The 14,758-nt window shown below is 41.6% G+C and overlaps 2 protein-coding genes across 2 annotated transcripts; both read right to left on the bottom strand.

Annotated features, from left to right (window-relative positions):
- Positions 1-517: 517 nt before the first annotated feature.
- On the bottom strand, positions 518-1,230 carry LOC113153220 (transcription factor HES-5-like). Its single transcript, XM_026346741.1, has 2 exons — positions 1,108-1,230; positions 518-994 (listed from the first exon to the last, which is right to left on the bottom strand). Exons 1-2 carry the CDS (start codon positions 1,228-1,230, stop codon positions 572-574), a joined length of 546 nt encoding a protein of 181 aa, XP_026202526.1. The 3' UTR covers positions 518-571.
- Positions 1,231-7,555: 6,325 nt separating this feature from the next.
- Positions 7,556-13,371, bottom strand: LOC113153486. Its single transcript, XM_026347132.1, has 7 exons — positions 13,188-13,371; positions 10,546-10,769; positions 10,325-10,427; positions 10,107-10,202; positions 9,490-10,007; positions 7,647-8,029; positions 7,556-7,602 (listed from the first exon to the last, which is right to left on the bottom strand). The coding sequence occupies exons 1-7, from the start codon at positions 13,227-13,229 to the stop codon at positions 7,556-7,558; spliced, it is 1,413 nt and encodes a 470-aa protein (XP_026202917.1). The 5' UTR covers positions 13,230-13,371.
- Between the last annotated feature and the right edge of the window lie 1,387 nt (positions 13,372-14,758).

Genomic DNA, 14,758 nt, shown 5'->3' with positions numbered 1-14,758 from the left:
TAAGATCAAGTTAACATGATCACAATGTGATCGAGGCTCATCAATAAAGCCAAATCATTTTTATAAGAACATTCACTGACATTCCTGTCTTTGACAGTATCAGGTTAATTAATCGACCTTTCAGAAAAAGGGATAAAAAACAAAAAAACCCATAGATCTAAATAAATGATCCATAAGTACATTTAGAGAAACTGTCCACACAGTGGACAATCTAAGTTTTGATCAAAATGATCATTAACATACAAAAAGTCATATACTTCATTTCATCAAGACTCAGCACAAACTAATGAGCAGTTTTCCACAGTTTACAAGTAAATGCTCATTTGCTTCTATTATAATTTGACTCATTCACCAAGAATGACAAAGGTTCTTTCTTATGAAAGATAATGTTGACATGTTTCACTGTTTCCATAGGAAACGTTATTTTCTTCCCAACAGGAATTATTGACATAAACATCCTTCTGTTCATACAGATGAACAACTTCATAAATTTCATAGAATTCAGTTCCAGTAATCTTTGACCAACATGGTCGTCTCAGTTTGTCTGGTACTAACTCCACTGAGTAGGGGTCTACCACGGCCTCCAGGGGGCGATGTTGACTGGACTCTTCTCTTTGGTGATGCTGGTCTGGACTGTGGAGCTCAGAGCAGAGAGGCCAGTCTCTTTCAGGATCTTATCAGAGGAAGACTGCAGGTTGTTGAAGTGGTTCAGCAGTTTTCTCTGGGTCTGTGTTTTCACCTCCTCCTTGGACAGGAAGTGCACCACCTCCTGGACACACCTGGAGTAGCCCTGTTCAACAGCTGCTGAGTCCACAGCTTGATGCTGCTGCTGCAGTCGTCTCAGGAAGCAAACCGTCATCTCCAGGATGTCTGCTTTCTCCAGTTTGGACTCTGGCTGCTGTTTGAGGAACTCTGGACCCAGGAGAGACTTGAGCTGCTCAATGCTGCTGTTGATTCGCTCTCTGCGCAACTTCTCCACCAGAGGTTTTCTGAGCTGCAGGAAGACAAATAAAGTCATTAATAACATAGTTCTGGATTATAGTATTAGTATAAACAAATACAAACTGTAATGATCCACGTTCAAGTCTTGTTGAGTGTTGAATTTACCTTGTGGGTCAGAGTCAGATGCTCCTGAGAACTGGTCATTGCTGCAGTGATTGTAGGTGCCATGTCTGGATCTGTGTGCTGTAGAGGTCTCTGTAGAGAGAATGTGATCTCTGCTGGCTTCATCCCTCCTATTTATAGTCCCACATCTCCATATCAATGTGTGGGTCCTGGTCTGGCTGCAGTTTCTCACACTTTCAACCAATCAGAGAATTCAGTGAGACAATGGATGGTGCAGCACACTTAATGCTGTCATTGCCTCTGGGACAATAGATAAATCTCAAGGGAGCAGCTATTAGAGGGGACTCAGTGTATCTGGGAAAGAGGTGACCCTGTAAATAGAGCAGATGTGGCTGATGCTGAGACTTTTACAAAGTACGTACTGATCATACATAAATAAGAGCTGAAGGACAAAAAACATATTGTTCATTATAACTTGTGCCATGTTTTCACTGCAAGTAGCAAGTTGTTGGTTTTATTTTGAATATTTGTAATTAGCTGTAATTTGTGGTGACATCTAAGAATAAACATACGACTGAAAACCTCTCACATACCACTTCATAAAACTGGTGATTACAGCAAAATGTTGACGCAGCAAACATGTCACAAAAACGAAGGTAACTAATGTGAGTCAGTTCAAAGCCCTTCATCAGTCCACATGAAAATGTGTGGTATAGTTCTTACCCTATATTCAGTGGACCTAGTCTAGTGGACCAATTAATGAATAAAACCAGATTAATGTAATGTCTTAAAAATGTCCTCAGGGTGGGAGGTTGAGGCAGCTGCTTTCTGAAGTGTGCCAAATCCCTCTGGACAATAGGCGGCTGCTGGTGGGGGTGATGACGTAAATTAACTTGAACAGTTTTCCACACTTCAAGAGATTTTAAAAAGTTAAGGTCCTATAACAGAACGAGGTTGTGTAATCAAAGAGATTGAAATAATTATTTTTAACTTCATAAAATGCCCGAATGATCTGTGTTACTGAATTAATACTCTAACACTTTATTTCACCTAACAACAGAAAGTGAATTAATTTGTATACTAGCAACATACATGCACATTATTTTTAAATGTATTATAATTTGAAAAGCATTCCCATTTATTCCTCTTAGTTAATGTGAAAGACAATGCTCCTTTGTTTTACATTTTCTAGGAAATGCATTTCAACAGAAATGTTTAAAATAGTTTTCCTACTAATATGATCGTATGTTTGTCTGGTAGTTTGCAGGTAGGTGTCTAACACAGCCTCCGGAGGGCGCTGTTGACCAGGCTCTTCTCTTTGCTGATGTTAGAACTGTGCAGTTCAGCAGAGACAGGTCAGCCTCTGTCAGGTTTGTGTTAGAGCAAAACAGCAGATGGTGGATTGTTTAAACCAACTGCGTTCATCCAAACCTTGCTCACTCTTTTTCATGTGTGTTTATGCGTTATTGATGTTGTGCAGGTCCTGACAAATACCTGAAGGTGAATTAATGTGTTGTACATTAGCATGAGTTAATCTCTTATAAAAATAAGTGTTTCAGCTGCTCGTTAACACAATGAAAAGCACAAAACCACAATGTCATAGCTAATTAAAATCTCTTTATTACAATCACATGTACATCATCATATTCCAAAAAGCTTGGTGTAGTGAAAAGTACCCTTGCACAAACAGATGGAGGTGGTGTTGCAGGCTGGATGGAGGGATTGTCGGATGGAGTATAACAAGTGTTGAGTTCCCCAGCAGCAAGCATCTCCGCTTCAGTGTGCTTTTAATTTCACATCATATGAGGACAGCAGCGCTATTTTCAGCTCTCTGTGTCCTTGTGTAACGTAAGCAAAGAGAGTGAAGGGGGTGGGTGGGAAGGAAGGATTCTCTCTTCGTCATCCATTATTCAGACTGTTTGAGTCACAGCCGAGAGAGAGAGGGAAAACGTGGACACAAACTGGTGCAGGTTTGATTTTTAAATCTTTTCTCTCAGAGTCTCAGTGCTTGTAATTTTTGTAAATCATCTTGTTCTCTCACTTTCCAGAGTCACAAGTGAAAATACATATCAGTTTCACCTCTGTGTCCAGGGCATGCTTTGGTCTGCACAAAACCTTGAAGCACAGGGAATGAAAAAGAAATCCAAAGCTGTTTGATTTGAAAAGCGTGGCCTGGTAACCTCACATTTTTAGGCCCGCTCAGTGATTTAAATATTTCCCTGGTTGCAATTTTTTTTTTTTTTTTTGGCTGGAACTAGACATTGGAACATGTTAAGAAAAAACGTTGCCAAGCATTTAAATGAATGAATCGCTCATAAATCATCATCATTCATGACAAATGTTAAAATTATCCTCTCTGGCTACTTCTAATACAGCAAATATACTTGCCAATGACAGCTCATATGCTATGACTCTCCACAGGACACAATATTGAAGTCGGACGGCTTCAGAGTTTCTTTCTGTCTTTTTCATGTCCTGGATCTTTTTCTCCTCTGCACTGGACACAGAGTCAAATCTGATATATCTATCTGAAACAAGAACGAGGATAAAGAACAAGAAGATTTGTCTAAAATGTCGTGGTGTTCCTCTAAGAATTAACGTGTCAGTGATCCTACTCATAATTCATGGATGCCACGTTTAACATTCAGAAAAAAACCGAACCACTTCCTGTGAATTAGGACAATATTGTGATTTTAAAACATACTAATACTACAATGTTAATCTTGGTGCTGTATATACAGCCTCCACAACACAGCTATAAAGCCACAGAATCACATGATAAACAATTGGAGGCGTCTGATGGTATCAGCATGTCCTATTAAATCCAACCTCATCTGCATCTTCTGACAAAATCAATATGTACATGTCATAATGACACAAAACAACAGTAAAATTCAATTTAGCCATTTAAAAAGACTAGAATATTCACATTTCGTGTTCACTCCTTGAAACATGGTAAATCACCAGCAAAGTTTCACCAGCTTTAAATTAAATCAAGTAGATTTTAAAGATAATATAATCTGTTCACATTGGTTTTGTAACCATCACAAGAAAAATATTGAAATATGTCTAACACAATCACAACAAACTGATTTTTGTCTCCATAAATTACTATGATAATTTATAAAGAAAACATCAACACACACTGTCGTTCTATCTACAGTCGATCCACTGGCCTCTGTCCCTTGTACAGAAAGATAGGGAAAACTTTTGATATAAAAAAATGATGTGCAAAAGGTTGTTTTCTTCGGCCCCTCTCCTGGAAAACTATGTAAATAAGTAATGTAAATATCTACATAACCTTTTCTCTTGCCATGTTAGCCTCTAGGATTACTTTGCACTTGTGGTGACTCATCACTTTTGTGCATGTTTGATTTAAAAGAAGTTACTGCATTTGATGGAAACCTGACAGGTAGCGCACACGACACCATCATTGTCATATTAAAACTAGCTTGAGGTATTATTGCACATTTTCCCAAACTGCAGACCTGGAATCAGTAGATTTCAGATTTACTCGTACTAGAATGTCTCAAACTCTGTCAGTCCCGACTGTGAAGACACTGCAGCGGTCTGGGCAGCCTGCCACGATAGAATCATCTCCACACTGTCAAAGCATCATTGTAGATTTCAGTAAACATGCATAAGCTATCACCTGGGTGGGTAGATCTGTAAACATCCTGCCAGCAATAAAGACACCAGCTGGAATGGGGAGCCACGAGCCACGAAGGGTTTATGCTGCATTCACACCATGTTAGCACAAACCTCTTGTCACTACGACTGTGGATCATTTTATACTTATGGTGCTGTCATAATTCTTCCAGACAGAGATCTTGCACGATCACAACAATGGTTTTCTTCTTCCAGTTTTCGAGACCCAGACAATCAGGGGATCTGCTAGCTTGGTGTTTTGCTGGAATATAATATAAATGAAATATATATTGGCTATAATGAAATATTTCTGATTATTTCTGGTGAGAATAGTCTCTGCCAGGAACTACCCTCATTCACAGCACAGGAGGGTTCACTGAATGGTTTGTTGCATATAAAAATGACATGAATCACCAGATCTAGACTGAGGTGAACACCTATGGGACATGGGAAGCATTGACTCTGAGTCTGTACACTATGACTTGAATGCAGCATAAACTCCATCCCGGATACTACAGCAGATGAATCTACAGATTAAAGCTGTGGTTGAAATGCTCTGAAAACCTCTGTGGCACATTGTTCCCCATCTTTGATCATCACAGTTTGACTAATGTTACATAAGCAAGTGAATCAGATCACGCTTCTTGTTATTTTAGTTACAAAAACTCCCACCTATCAATTCTTTAATTGTAAACAGAGTTTCTATAAAAAACATCCAGGATTTGGTATTAAATCTCAGTCGTCATTGTCTGCATTGCTACAGTTGATGTCTTCTGCGGCCCTGATGTAAAAGCAGTCCTATGTGATCTGTCATTAGTGCACAGCCAGGTACATTACACAGATCAGTATTGCTCCCCATACAGGTCTTTTTGAAGATTTAAGCCTAATTTTTTAAATTCTGTCAAAGATTCTGTAAAATAAATGTAGCATACAATGTTGCATGAAACACATGATGCAAACATACGTTTCTCTGACCTTGTTCAATTCTTTGTCATTACAAGCGTCATGCACTGACACACACGTTTTAGCCGCAATGCTGTACAATGGTGACACACCCACACACAAAGCTGAGCTTCAGTTGAGGTGATGTACAGCAATGACGGTGAGGTTCCCACTCTCGCGCACACATTCATTAAAGGAGCAGTCCAACATTTCTGTAAATTCATTTGTTTTGTGCCTTTGCCAGAGCACTGTGAGAAGATGGACAGACTGATAACTGAAGTCACTAAAACACTCCAAGTCGGACATGGACAGCAGGGTGGATACCTATAGCACATTGTGCAATAGATACATACAGTCTCTGCTGTCTTATATTTTGGAGCTGTGTGATATCCACACAACAGTCTGAAACTAAGCTGTTTTCTTTGCAAATGTGGAAGGTATCATTTATTTAAGATAACTTAACCCTAGATTCACAAATTATGGAATATTAATTGGATGAGAATTAATAGCTTGGCTATTGAATCGCTTAGGATTAATTAAACCGTCTTCCACCATCTTCAAAGCTGTCTGATTTTATATTTTGTGAGCTAACAAGCTAGTTGTCAAATCTTTAATTGTGACAAATGAGAAGAACAGAGAGTCATAGTTAAGTTTACAGTCAGGCTTCAGCTGTTTGTTTAAATCTGACAGCTGTGAAGTTGATGGAATATATTTGTTAGTGTTTTCTTTTTAACTCTTTTTAACAAATCCAGCTTCCAGTGCAAAGGTTGGCTAAATATGTCCTGAACATGAAGCTCTGTGCTGGTTCCACGCATATGAAAGAGATGTTCATCTTCTCAACTGACTCTGGAAAAGACAGAACCAGCTAATTTACTAAAATATTGTATTGTTAGGTTAACATCTCACACACAGTCACACACAGTGTTACAGTTAGATGTGGTGTCCATGCAGTTAGACCGTGGTCACTGTCAGCAGGGAGCTGGGACACAGTATGTCCCCCTGGCTGTCCAGTCTGGTGCCATGAGTCAGCAGCTCCTCTACCGTTGTCCAGTCATCCAACAGCTTCCTGTTCCTCAAACGATTCAGCTTCCTCTGACTCAGCTCGAGGACCGTGTTATACCGCCCGTCTGCAAAAGCTCCAGTACCTCTGCTATCTAACACACCTCCATCTCCAAGAGAAGCTCCTCCTCCCCTGCTGACGGCCTCTCGCAAAGTGCCCCCTCTGGCCTGTAGCTGCTGCTGCCTTTGTTCACGGGCCAACAGAAAGTGTTCTCTCCTCTCTGTCCTACTCCAGTACCGACCCATCAGCATGTCAGTGTTGGTCTCTTCATCGGTACTCATCCCACTGCGTTCATCTGCAAGCTGAGATGCCCTATCTCTCAGAAGCTGGCTCCTCGAGACCCGTGAGTTTGTGCTGGGTTTGAAGTTTGGGTTAAGTTTTGGCTGCAGACCAGAACTGGGATGTGGACTTGAACTTTGATTCATGTGTCCTTTCTTTGCATCCCACCCAGCACCAACACCAGCCACTGTGTGGCCTTCCAGGGTGCTGTAGAGACCTCTCCCTCCTCCACCGCCCTGTAACTGGCGACTGGCTGGTTTCGGCCAGGTGTCGTTGACATCGCCGGCCTGAACAGGGTGTATGAGACTCTGGGGCTGCTGCTGCTCTCTGGTTCGGCTCCTCTCCAGCTCCTGCTGGCGCTCTCTGTCCATCTCTTTGTGAATCTGTGCCTCCCTCTCTCTCTCCAGCTCTTTTTCTTTTTGCATTTTCTGTTTTTGTTCCAGTTCCACTTCAATCTCTCTGTCTCTGTCTGTCATCATTGGATCATTCATCAAGGTCCTCTCTTGCGAGTGCCACCAGTCGTGGTGAGCAACCTGGCTGTTGGAGTTGTCGTAGCATCTCTCATGGGTGCTGGGGCTCCTCAAATGTCCCAGGGTTGTGGGCTGTTGCTGGGGTGAGAGCACCAGGCCTGCTGGGTGGGAAGGCATCACACCTGCCACTAACTCCCCTTCCTCTGGCAGGCGTGGTGGCAGGACGTTATGTGGTATGACACCTCCACAGTGGTGCAGGGTTGCTGCGCAGTAGGAGGGGGAGGCTGGATGGCTGGCCCTGCGGCGGTACTCTTGTGGAGGAGGGCGATGGTGCAGCGTTCGACTTCTCCTCAGCATCCCGACTGAGCTGGAACCCTGGTGGTGCTGCTGCATGGGAACTAGAGGTCTCCTGTGGCTGGAGGGAGTGCTGCAGGTGGACAGAACTGGGGCAGTCAATCTTGACACTGTGGCATGGGCATGAGAAGGGTTGAAGAGGGCTCCGCTGCTGGAACTGTGACGGTTGAGACAGGGCCGGTCAGCTTTGTGGAACTGGACGGATGAAACCCTAAAAATATGAACATGGCAGTCAACAAAAGAACAGCCCTGATGTTCTACATCATAGAGGTTGAGAAGTCAGGAGAAGGTTTCATAGAGACAGACTTTACTCGTAAGAAATCATAATTTCATAGCTACGTGCAACAGATTCTAATTTCTTAAGGTTTAATTTCTAATTATTTGTACATTTTTGATAAATTAACATAAAGGTACAGATATTTGGATCTGCTGTTAACATCATTAACTTAATGTAGTGTAAACTGTTTTACATTGGTCTAAACTAGATTAAAGAGCTAAAAATGTAGTTTTGAACCATTAATAAAATGATTCAAGCCATAAATAAACTGCTCCAAACTGTCAATCTAGGGTATCTTCTGTGAAGCACTTAAAATTACAAGACTTATTTATAAGTGATGCCAAACAAACTGTTACTTTTATTTTTAACTTCACAACACTATCTTTCCAAGTTTTTTCTTAAATTTGTTCTTGAGAAATGTGCTTCAGGTTTTGTTCTTAAACTGCAGATTTGCTTATACCCTTGTTGTAATTTAGATAAATTCTACTATGCTTGAATTTGAAAAGCATGCTCTAGTTTTTCCTATAGGTGAACACACCATCACTGCCCATGAAAGGGCCATGTGCACACAATGACATCAAAACGAAATTGAAAAGGAAAGTTGAAGAACGCCAGACAAAAGAAAAGCCTCAGTAGTTCTGCACCACTGCAGGAAGTGAACTGCAAAAGACCTCATATTTATCAGTAGTGGATATAAAATAACACAGCCACACAAAAACTACGCATGTGATTCTATTACATTTAGTCATTCGTAAAGAGGTCTTGCAAATTAAGTAAAAATGGAAAAATATGAAATTTAAAAGCTAAAAAAAAAAGTCATATTGCTTCTCCTTTGCAGAACAGGCTTGCCGAGAGTTATCTGAGCTGAGCAGGGCCACATTTCAGGATATTTCATGGTGATATTCTACGTGAATTGTGCAGTGCTAGTATAGTGTTTACTTTCAAAGGACCATAATGCTTTATATAATATGATATAAAAATGAATTAAAATTCTATAATATCATACCACTGCAGTATTTAGGAAGCTGCGATAAGCAGTTTGAGTGCTGACATGCACAAACATGTAAGCCCTGAAATCCACTAGTGTGCTCTTGAGTGTGTGTACATTTTGTTCTTACCTGAGAATAAATTAAAAGTAAGAAGATATTGGAGAATATCAGAATCAAGTGATCTTAAAGAGGAAATTGTTACTAAACTATTTTCCTTTACTCAGGTCTGGTCATTGACTATTAACAGGGAAACATGGGCTGGGCAGCTGAGTTATAAGGCTTTAAATTTTAAATGTTTTTACTTATGTGCAAATGACACATTAACATTATGTTGACACTAACTATGCACATCTTCTTTTTACTCCTGTGTCATTTTGTGAAGGAGTTGTTTGTACCAGTGGCTACCTGAAAAGTCCTCGCGGTGGGAGGTCCATGACAGGCCCAGTGTTCTCTTCCACACCAAGTGCTCCAAGATGCTGACATTGTGGCTGCATAGTCAGCGCCTCAGGGATTGCCTCCAGCAGCTCACGGTGGCTCTTGGGACAGCTGTCACGCCGCTCCCGCCTTTCACAGGGTTCTCCTTGATGTTGCAGCCTGGCATTGTACAGCCGCATTCGCTTCTCCAGCAGCCTCTGGAAGTGCCTAAATTCCCCAGTGCTAACACTGTAGAAGCCAGAGTCACTGAGCTCCGAGGAGATAAAAGACTCAGAGGAGGGAGAGCCACCGCCTCCAAAACCTCCACAACCTCCTGGGGCAAGGGCCCCATGTGAATGACAGTCTTCCAGTCCTCCCTCTTCCGTCTCCAGCCCTGAAAGATCCCCCTGGTGGAGGGAGCCATCAGTCCAACCCAGACCGCTGTCCAGCTCATGGTGGAGGGGCAGGAAGCCCAGTGGCTTCTCCAGCATGAAGTCCTCGTCATCCGTCTGCAACAATAGGGAGCAGCCCATCAGTACTTAAACAGCCTTGGCATACAGTAGGTATTAAAATATGACAATATACACGTCTGACACAGTTCTGAATACCTGACTGTGGCATCCATTAGGTTCTTCTAAGTTGGTATTGCAGCATCCCATCAGGCAGTTCTGTCCCTTTGGTTGTCGGCTGGTCAGTTCTGTGTCCTGAGTGATTGAAGATATGAAAAACAGAAAAGATTCAGTATGTTTATAGATTCACATTTATACATTTAATAATTATATTAAGTCTTAGTTAAAATATAATTCTTGCATCTGAATCTTCTCACCTGGAGGCTGATGTCCACTGTGTCTCTCGGAGAGCTGGACAGGTAGCTATACCGTCCTCTCTCACAGTGATCTTGTGGCAGAGGCAGATGGCTGTAATAATGTCTGTGTCAGATGACAGGAACAAAGAATTTAGACATTTTAAAGGCTAAATAATTTGTATAAGTACAACTAAATGCCTCAATATACTCATGTATGTGTGTGTGTGTGTGTGTGTGTATACCTGTCCTGGTAGGAGGGGCTGGATGCATTAAGCCCCACCCCCATTCGTGGCAAGGGCAGGTTGAGGTGCTGCAGGTTGAGGGGGAGGGGCTCCCAGTCTCCTCTGTCTGCTTCAGTGCCACAACCTCTCCGACCCTTAATCTGCATGGTGATAGGACGCTGACTGGCCGCCAAGATCCGCAGAGCATCACGCTGGCTCAGGTGTGCTAAGCTCCGCCCACTCACCTGATTCAAGCAGACAGGTGGAGAAGGGAAACATTTGTTCAGACCCACATCATGCACACATAAGTCATTTTCAACTAAAAGAGATGCGCATGACACAAATGTCCAAATCAGGCAGCTGGATATAACCTCCAGACAGCAGGTAATAGAAAGGAGAATTCACAGCAAGTGAGTGGGTGTTCCCGGTCGGTATGCTCAACACAACACCCGAAAATATGGGAAATATTTATCATGCTTTATCATGTTGTGCCGTGTTTCTCTCCTTCAGGCAGCCAAAGTTATATGCGTACTGCAACACAGAGGCTGTGCTTCGATGTGCTGTAAACAAAGCACTTTCCACAGTGTACCTTTTGCGTCATGTCTTGCCTCCTGCATGCTCTATCCAGGCACCACCCCTCGGCCAAACCAAATGGAGCATTTTCCCAAGTGGGAGCGCATCAACCTGCTGTTGTGTATAAGACCAACTCTAAACAACATCTGGACCTGATTCTCCAGACAAGGCCTCTATGTGAAATCAATAAATCAATAATAGAGCAACACATCATTTCGGTTTCCACTTGATGTAAGTCCAGTACTCAGTCTTTTAAGTCAAGTTTGATCTCCATAAACTCATTCAGTTATTAAATGGTCCACTCTCCTCACAAGCTACACTCTAAGGCTATGTTCACATTGGATGCCTCGGTGCTCAGTTCCAGTTTTTTTTTGTCAGCTCTCTTTTTATGTTTCGAAGTGTTAAGTACACAATTCCAGTGAAGTGTTGTGCTAAACTGCTGTGGATGCACAAATTAAATTGAATTGTGAGCCACATGTTTACAGTAACAACAGCAACATCAATTGTATAACCATCAAATTGTATATTTTCCTCAAATACTGTATTTATCAGTTGTGCTTTTCCATAAACGCCTAACAAATCTGAACTGTCCTCATCTCACTGTACACCCTTTTCTCTGTTGCTGCTCCCTTGTGTGTTTATTTTTACTGGCCTGTGTGATGCTGAGACTGACTGATGATGACAGGCAATTTTCACAAGCACAGAAGTGAGACATTACAAAAAAAACATGAATTTAGTTCTGACAGTTGACAGCAGACACATTGTCAGATACTGGATATGAATAAGATCTAGGACCATATGTGAAAGTGGCCCAGATTAAATTCTTTAAACTTTTGTGGAACTAAAATCAGATCTAAGTCACTTGAGGGCAAATTATAAGATTGAGGTCAGTTCAGCATGTAACATGACTGAATCATACTGTGCAACATCTTAATACGTTTTTTTCTGATATTGAAGGTACTTCAGGAAAGAGGAATAAAATAATTTTGACATTTAAGTCTTCAGTGCATTACTGTAATTACATCGTATTGTTGTAGACAGTAATTACAGTTCACACTTATGTGCAGATGTTTATTGTAATTAGTTTATTTTGTGTTGGTTTTAAGTTGGTTACTGTGGTAGGCCATTAATTGTAGGGATGGTAGTTAGACCTCTGACGCCCTCTGTTCACATGAATGTCTTTAAGTAAGACACTAGGTTTCAAGTTCCTTCAGACGAGCAGACTAAGTCTGAGTTTTATCAGGTTATGGGATGTTTGTAATCTTCCTTCCTATGCTGTGGTAGCATGTTTCTCTCTTCATATCAATCTCAAATCAAAATCAGCTGCTTAGCATGTATACAGGCCACACAGCATGGCTGGATGTTAATTGTTCAACTGTAACATGCTGTGTACCTTGATGGAACCAGAAGGTGCATCTGCTATGTTTCACCACTCATTCTGGTGGTTTTTTTTTGTATCAACACACCACAGACGAATAAAAGGGAATTAGTCGACATGCATTATGCAACTGGGTCACAACACACAGATAGATGGTAAATTTATTCCAGGATAACAACCGCTGAATTTCAACCGCAGTTTCAGTGAAATGAATGTGGACACGGTGTCCATGTTTGGGTTAACACCTAGGAGCCATCATAAACCTCAGCCTTCCTCACACACACGTGCACACCCCCCCACACACACATGCAGCTCAGCAGCCCTTGAATTAGACACATGAACAGTATTGTTAACTCCAGCACATCACAACCATGAGTCACCCTTCGCTACATTCAGCCAGGCACACACACGCGTACACATGCACACACACAGTATGAACTGGAAAGCACAAAATGGCACCTGTGTGTGTGGAGACAGAGGACGGCCACAGAGCGACTGTGAGCCTTCAGCGGATGGAGATCACAAATATGAACAACATGCAACAACACACAACTTAACCATTCTTATTATTCAGATTAAATCTTCTCTGACATTTAGAAAATGTAGACATTTAAACAGTTTTAGGATTAAACAGACATATTAGGTTTCTTAATCACACAAATGCAGAGCTATACAGAAATTATAAAAATACACAAAGCCTTTGGTCGCTCACCGTTTGGTCACCCATCCATGGCCCAGAGAGCCAGCAGCCCATCGTCACGGCAACAGACAGCTGCCTTGGTTCCTGTGAAAATCAACGACGCTGGTGCTTCCTCCAGCAAATTCTCTCTTCCTCCTCCTCCCCACTCTCCTGGTGAATCTCTCCTCAGTGTGGCTTTCACTATCACTGTCTCCTCAGCCTCTGTCTTCTCTTTAACATCCTCCTCCCTTCTTCCTCTCTTCTATATTTCCCTCTTCTTTATTTTTTCATTTGCCTCTTCAGCATCCCCTTTCTCGCCCCTCCCCCTCCTTCACAGCTCCAGATTTTTGCATCCTGCACTCACACATACGCTCATGCATGCATGCAGAACTGCAAATGTAAAAATATGCGCAGGCTGACACGGTGCATTCAGAATCTGAGAGGGAAACACGCACAGTCACATACTGAGGAAGGTGTCTGATTGGTGGTGTTTTAAGGCTCATCAGCCAATCGGATGCAGTGGTCTCCCTCTGGATATCTTCCTCTCTGAGTGAAGCTCCTCAGCAAAGCCTCAATATGTGCAGGAAGCAGCCTGTACTGCAGCAGAACATACAGTAACTGAGGAAACACACCAGTTAACCATCCATGTTCTGGTTGTTCTTCTAGGCTCCTCCAACAGATGCGATTCAAAGCATGCTGGGGCATGGAGTTCCTGCACTGTGTCTATTGGAGGTCTGATTTTTTTCAAATCATGTCTAAAATAAGGGAGAATCTGCCTGAACCCAGTGTGGACACATTAACTATATCTTAAACCTCCTAAGACATCAAATCAGTTCATCAGTACAGAAAATGATCAAATAGTTTTTAAATGTAATATTTTACCCACTGTGAAAAGTGTCCATCTTATTCTCAGGGATCACTGTCCTACCAATTGTAGGAGTTGGTAGGTCAGTATTCATGTAACTTATTATTCATATTTTGGTCAAAACAATTACATTTCACATCATACATTTCTAAATGTAATGCAACTGAAGAGCATCTTGTCATTAGACCTTTCCTGTCTGGTAAACACCAACTTCTTTAAAACTCCAGTTTGTAATGCAATTTATGTATTGTTCATTTATTTAAATATTATTTTGTTTGCAATTTAGTAGGATTATTATTAGTAAATGTAGTTGATACTACTTCTGTTTTACTTACAGTAATTAGAATTGTAAATGCAGGACTTGCAATACAGTGTTGTTAAATAATTGTATTGCTACTTTTGTTTTTGTTTTCTGTACCGCTGGAGTCTCACGAACATCCACACACATCTTTAAAGAGGCACCTCACCTCTATCCAAATGAAGCAGTGCTAGTCAGTTAGCATTTAAAAGTTTAGTTCAGCTAAACCTCCGGGTCTCCCAATCTGTGTAATAGTAGAACTGATGGTGAGAGCGATTACATATGTTGTAGCGACCATAACAACCGTTGTCAGGGAAGTTTACACCACATTTCTGGTTGTAAGTTGATTTTAAAATGTCCATTAGTGACTAATTTCCATGTGTCAGTCACGTATCTCCTACAAACTCCTCCTCTCCCCTCCCAGAGCTGCTACCACAGTGT

This window comes from Anabas testudineus, chromosome 5 (assembly GCF_900324465.2).
Source record: "Anabas testudineus chromosome 5, fAnaTes1.2, whole genome shotgun sequence".
NCBI lineage: Eukaryota > Metazoa > Chordata > Actinopteri > Anabantiformes > Anabantidae > Anabas > Anabas testudineus.
The sequence above is the reverse complement of the archived record's forward strand: the minus strand, read 5'-3'. Positions and strand labels throughout refer to the sequence as shown.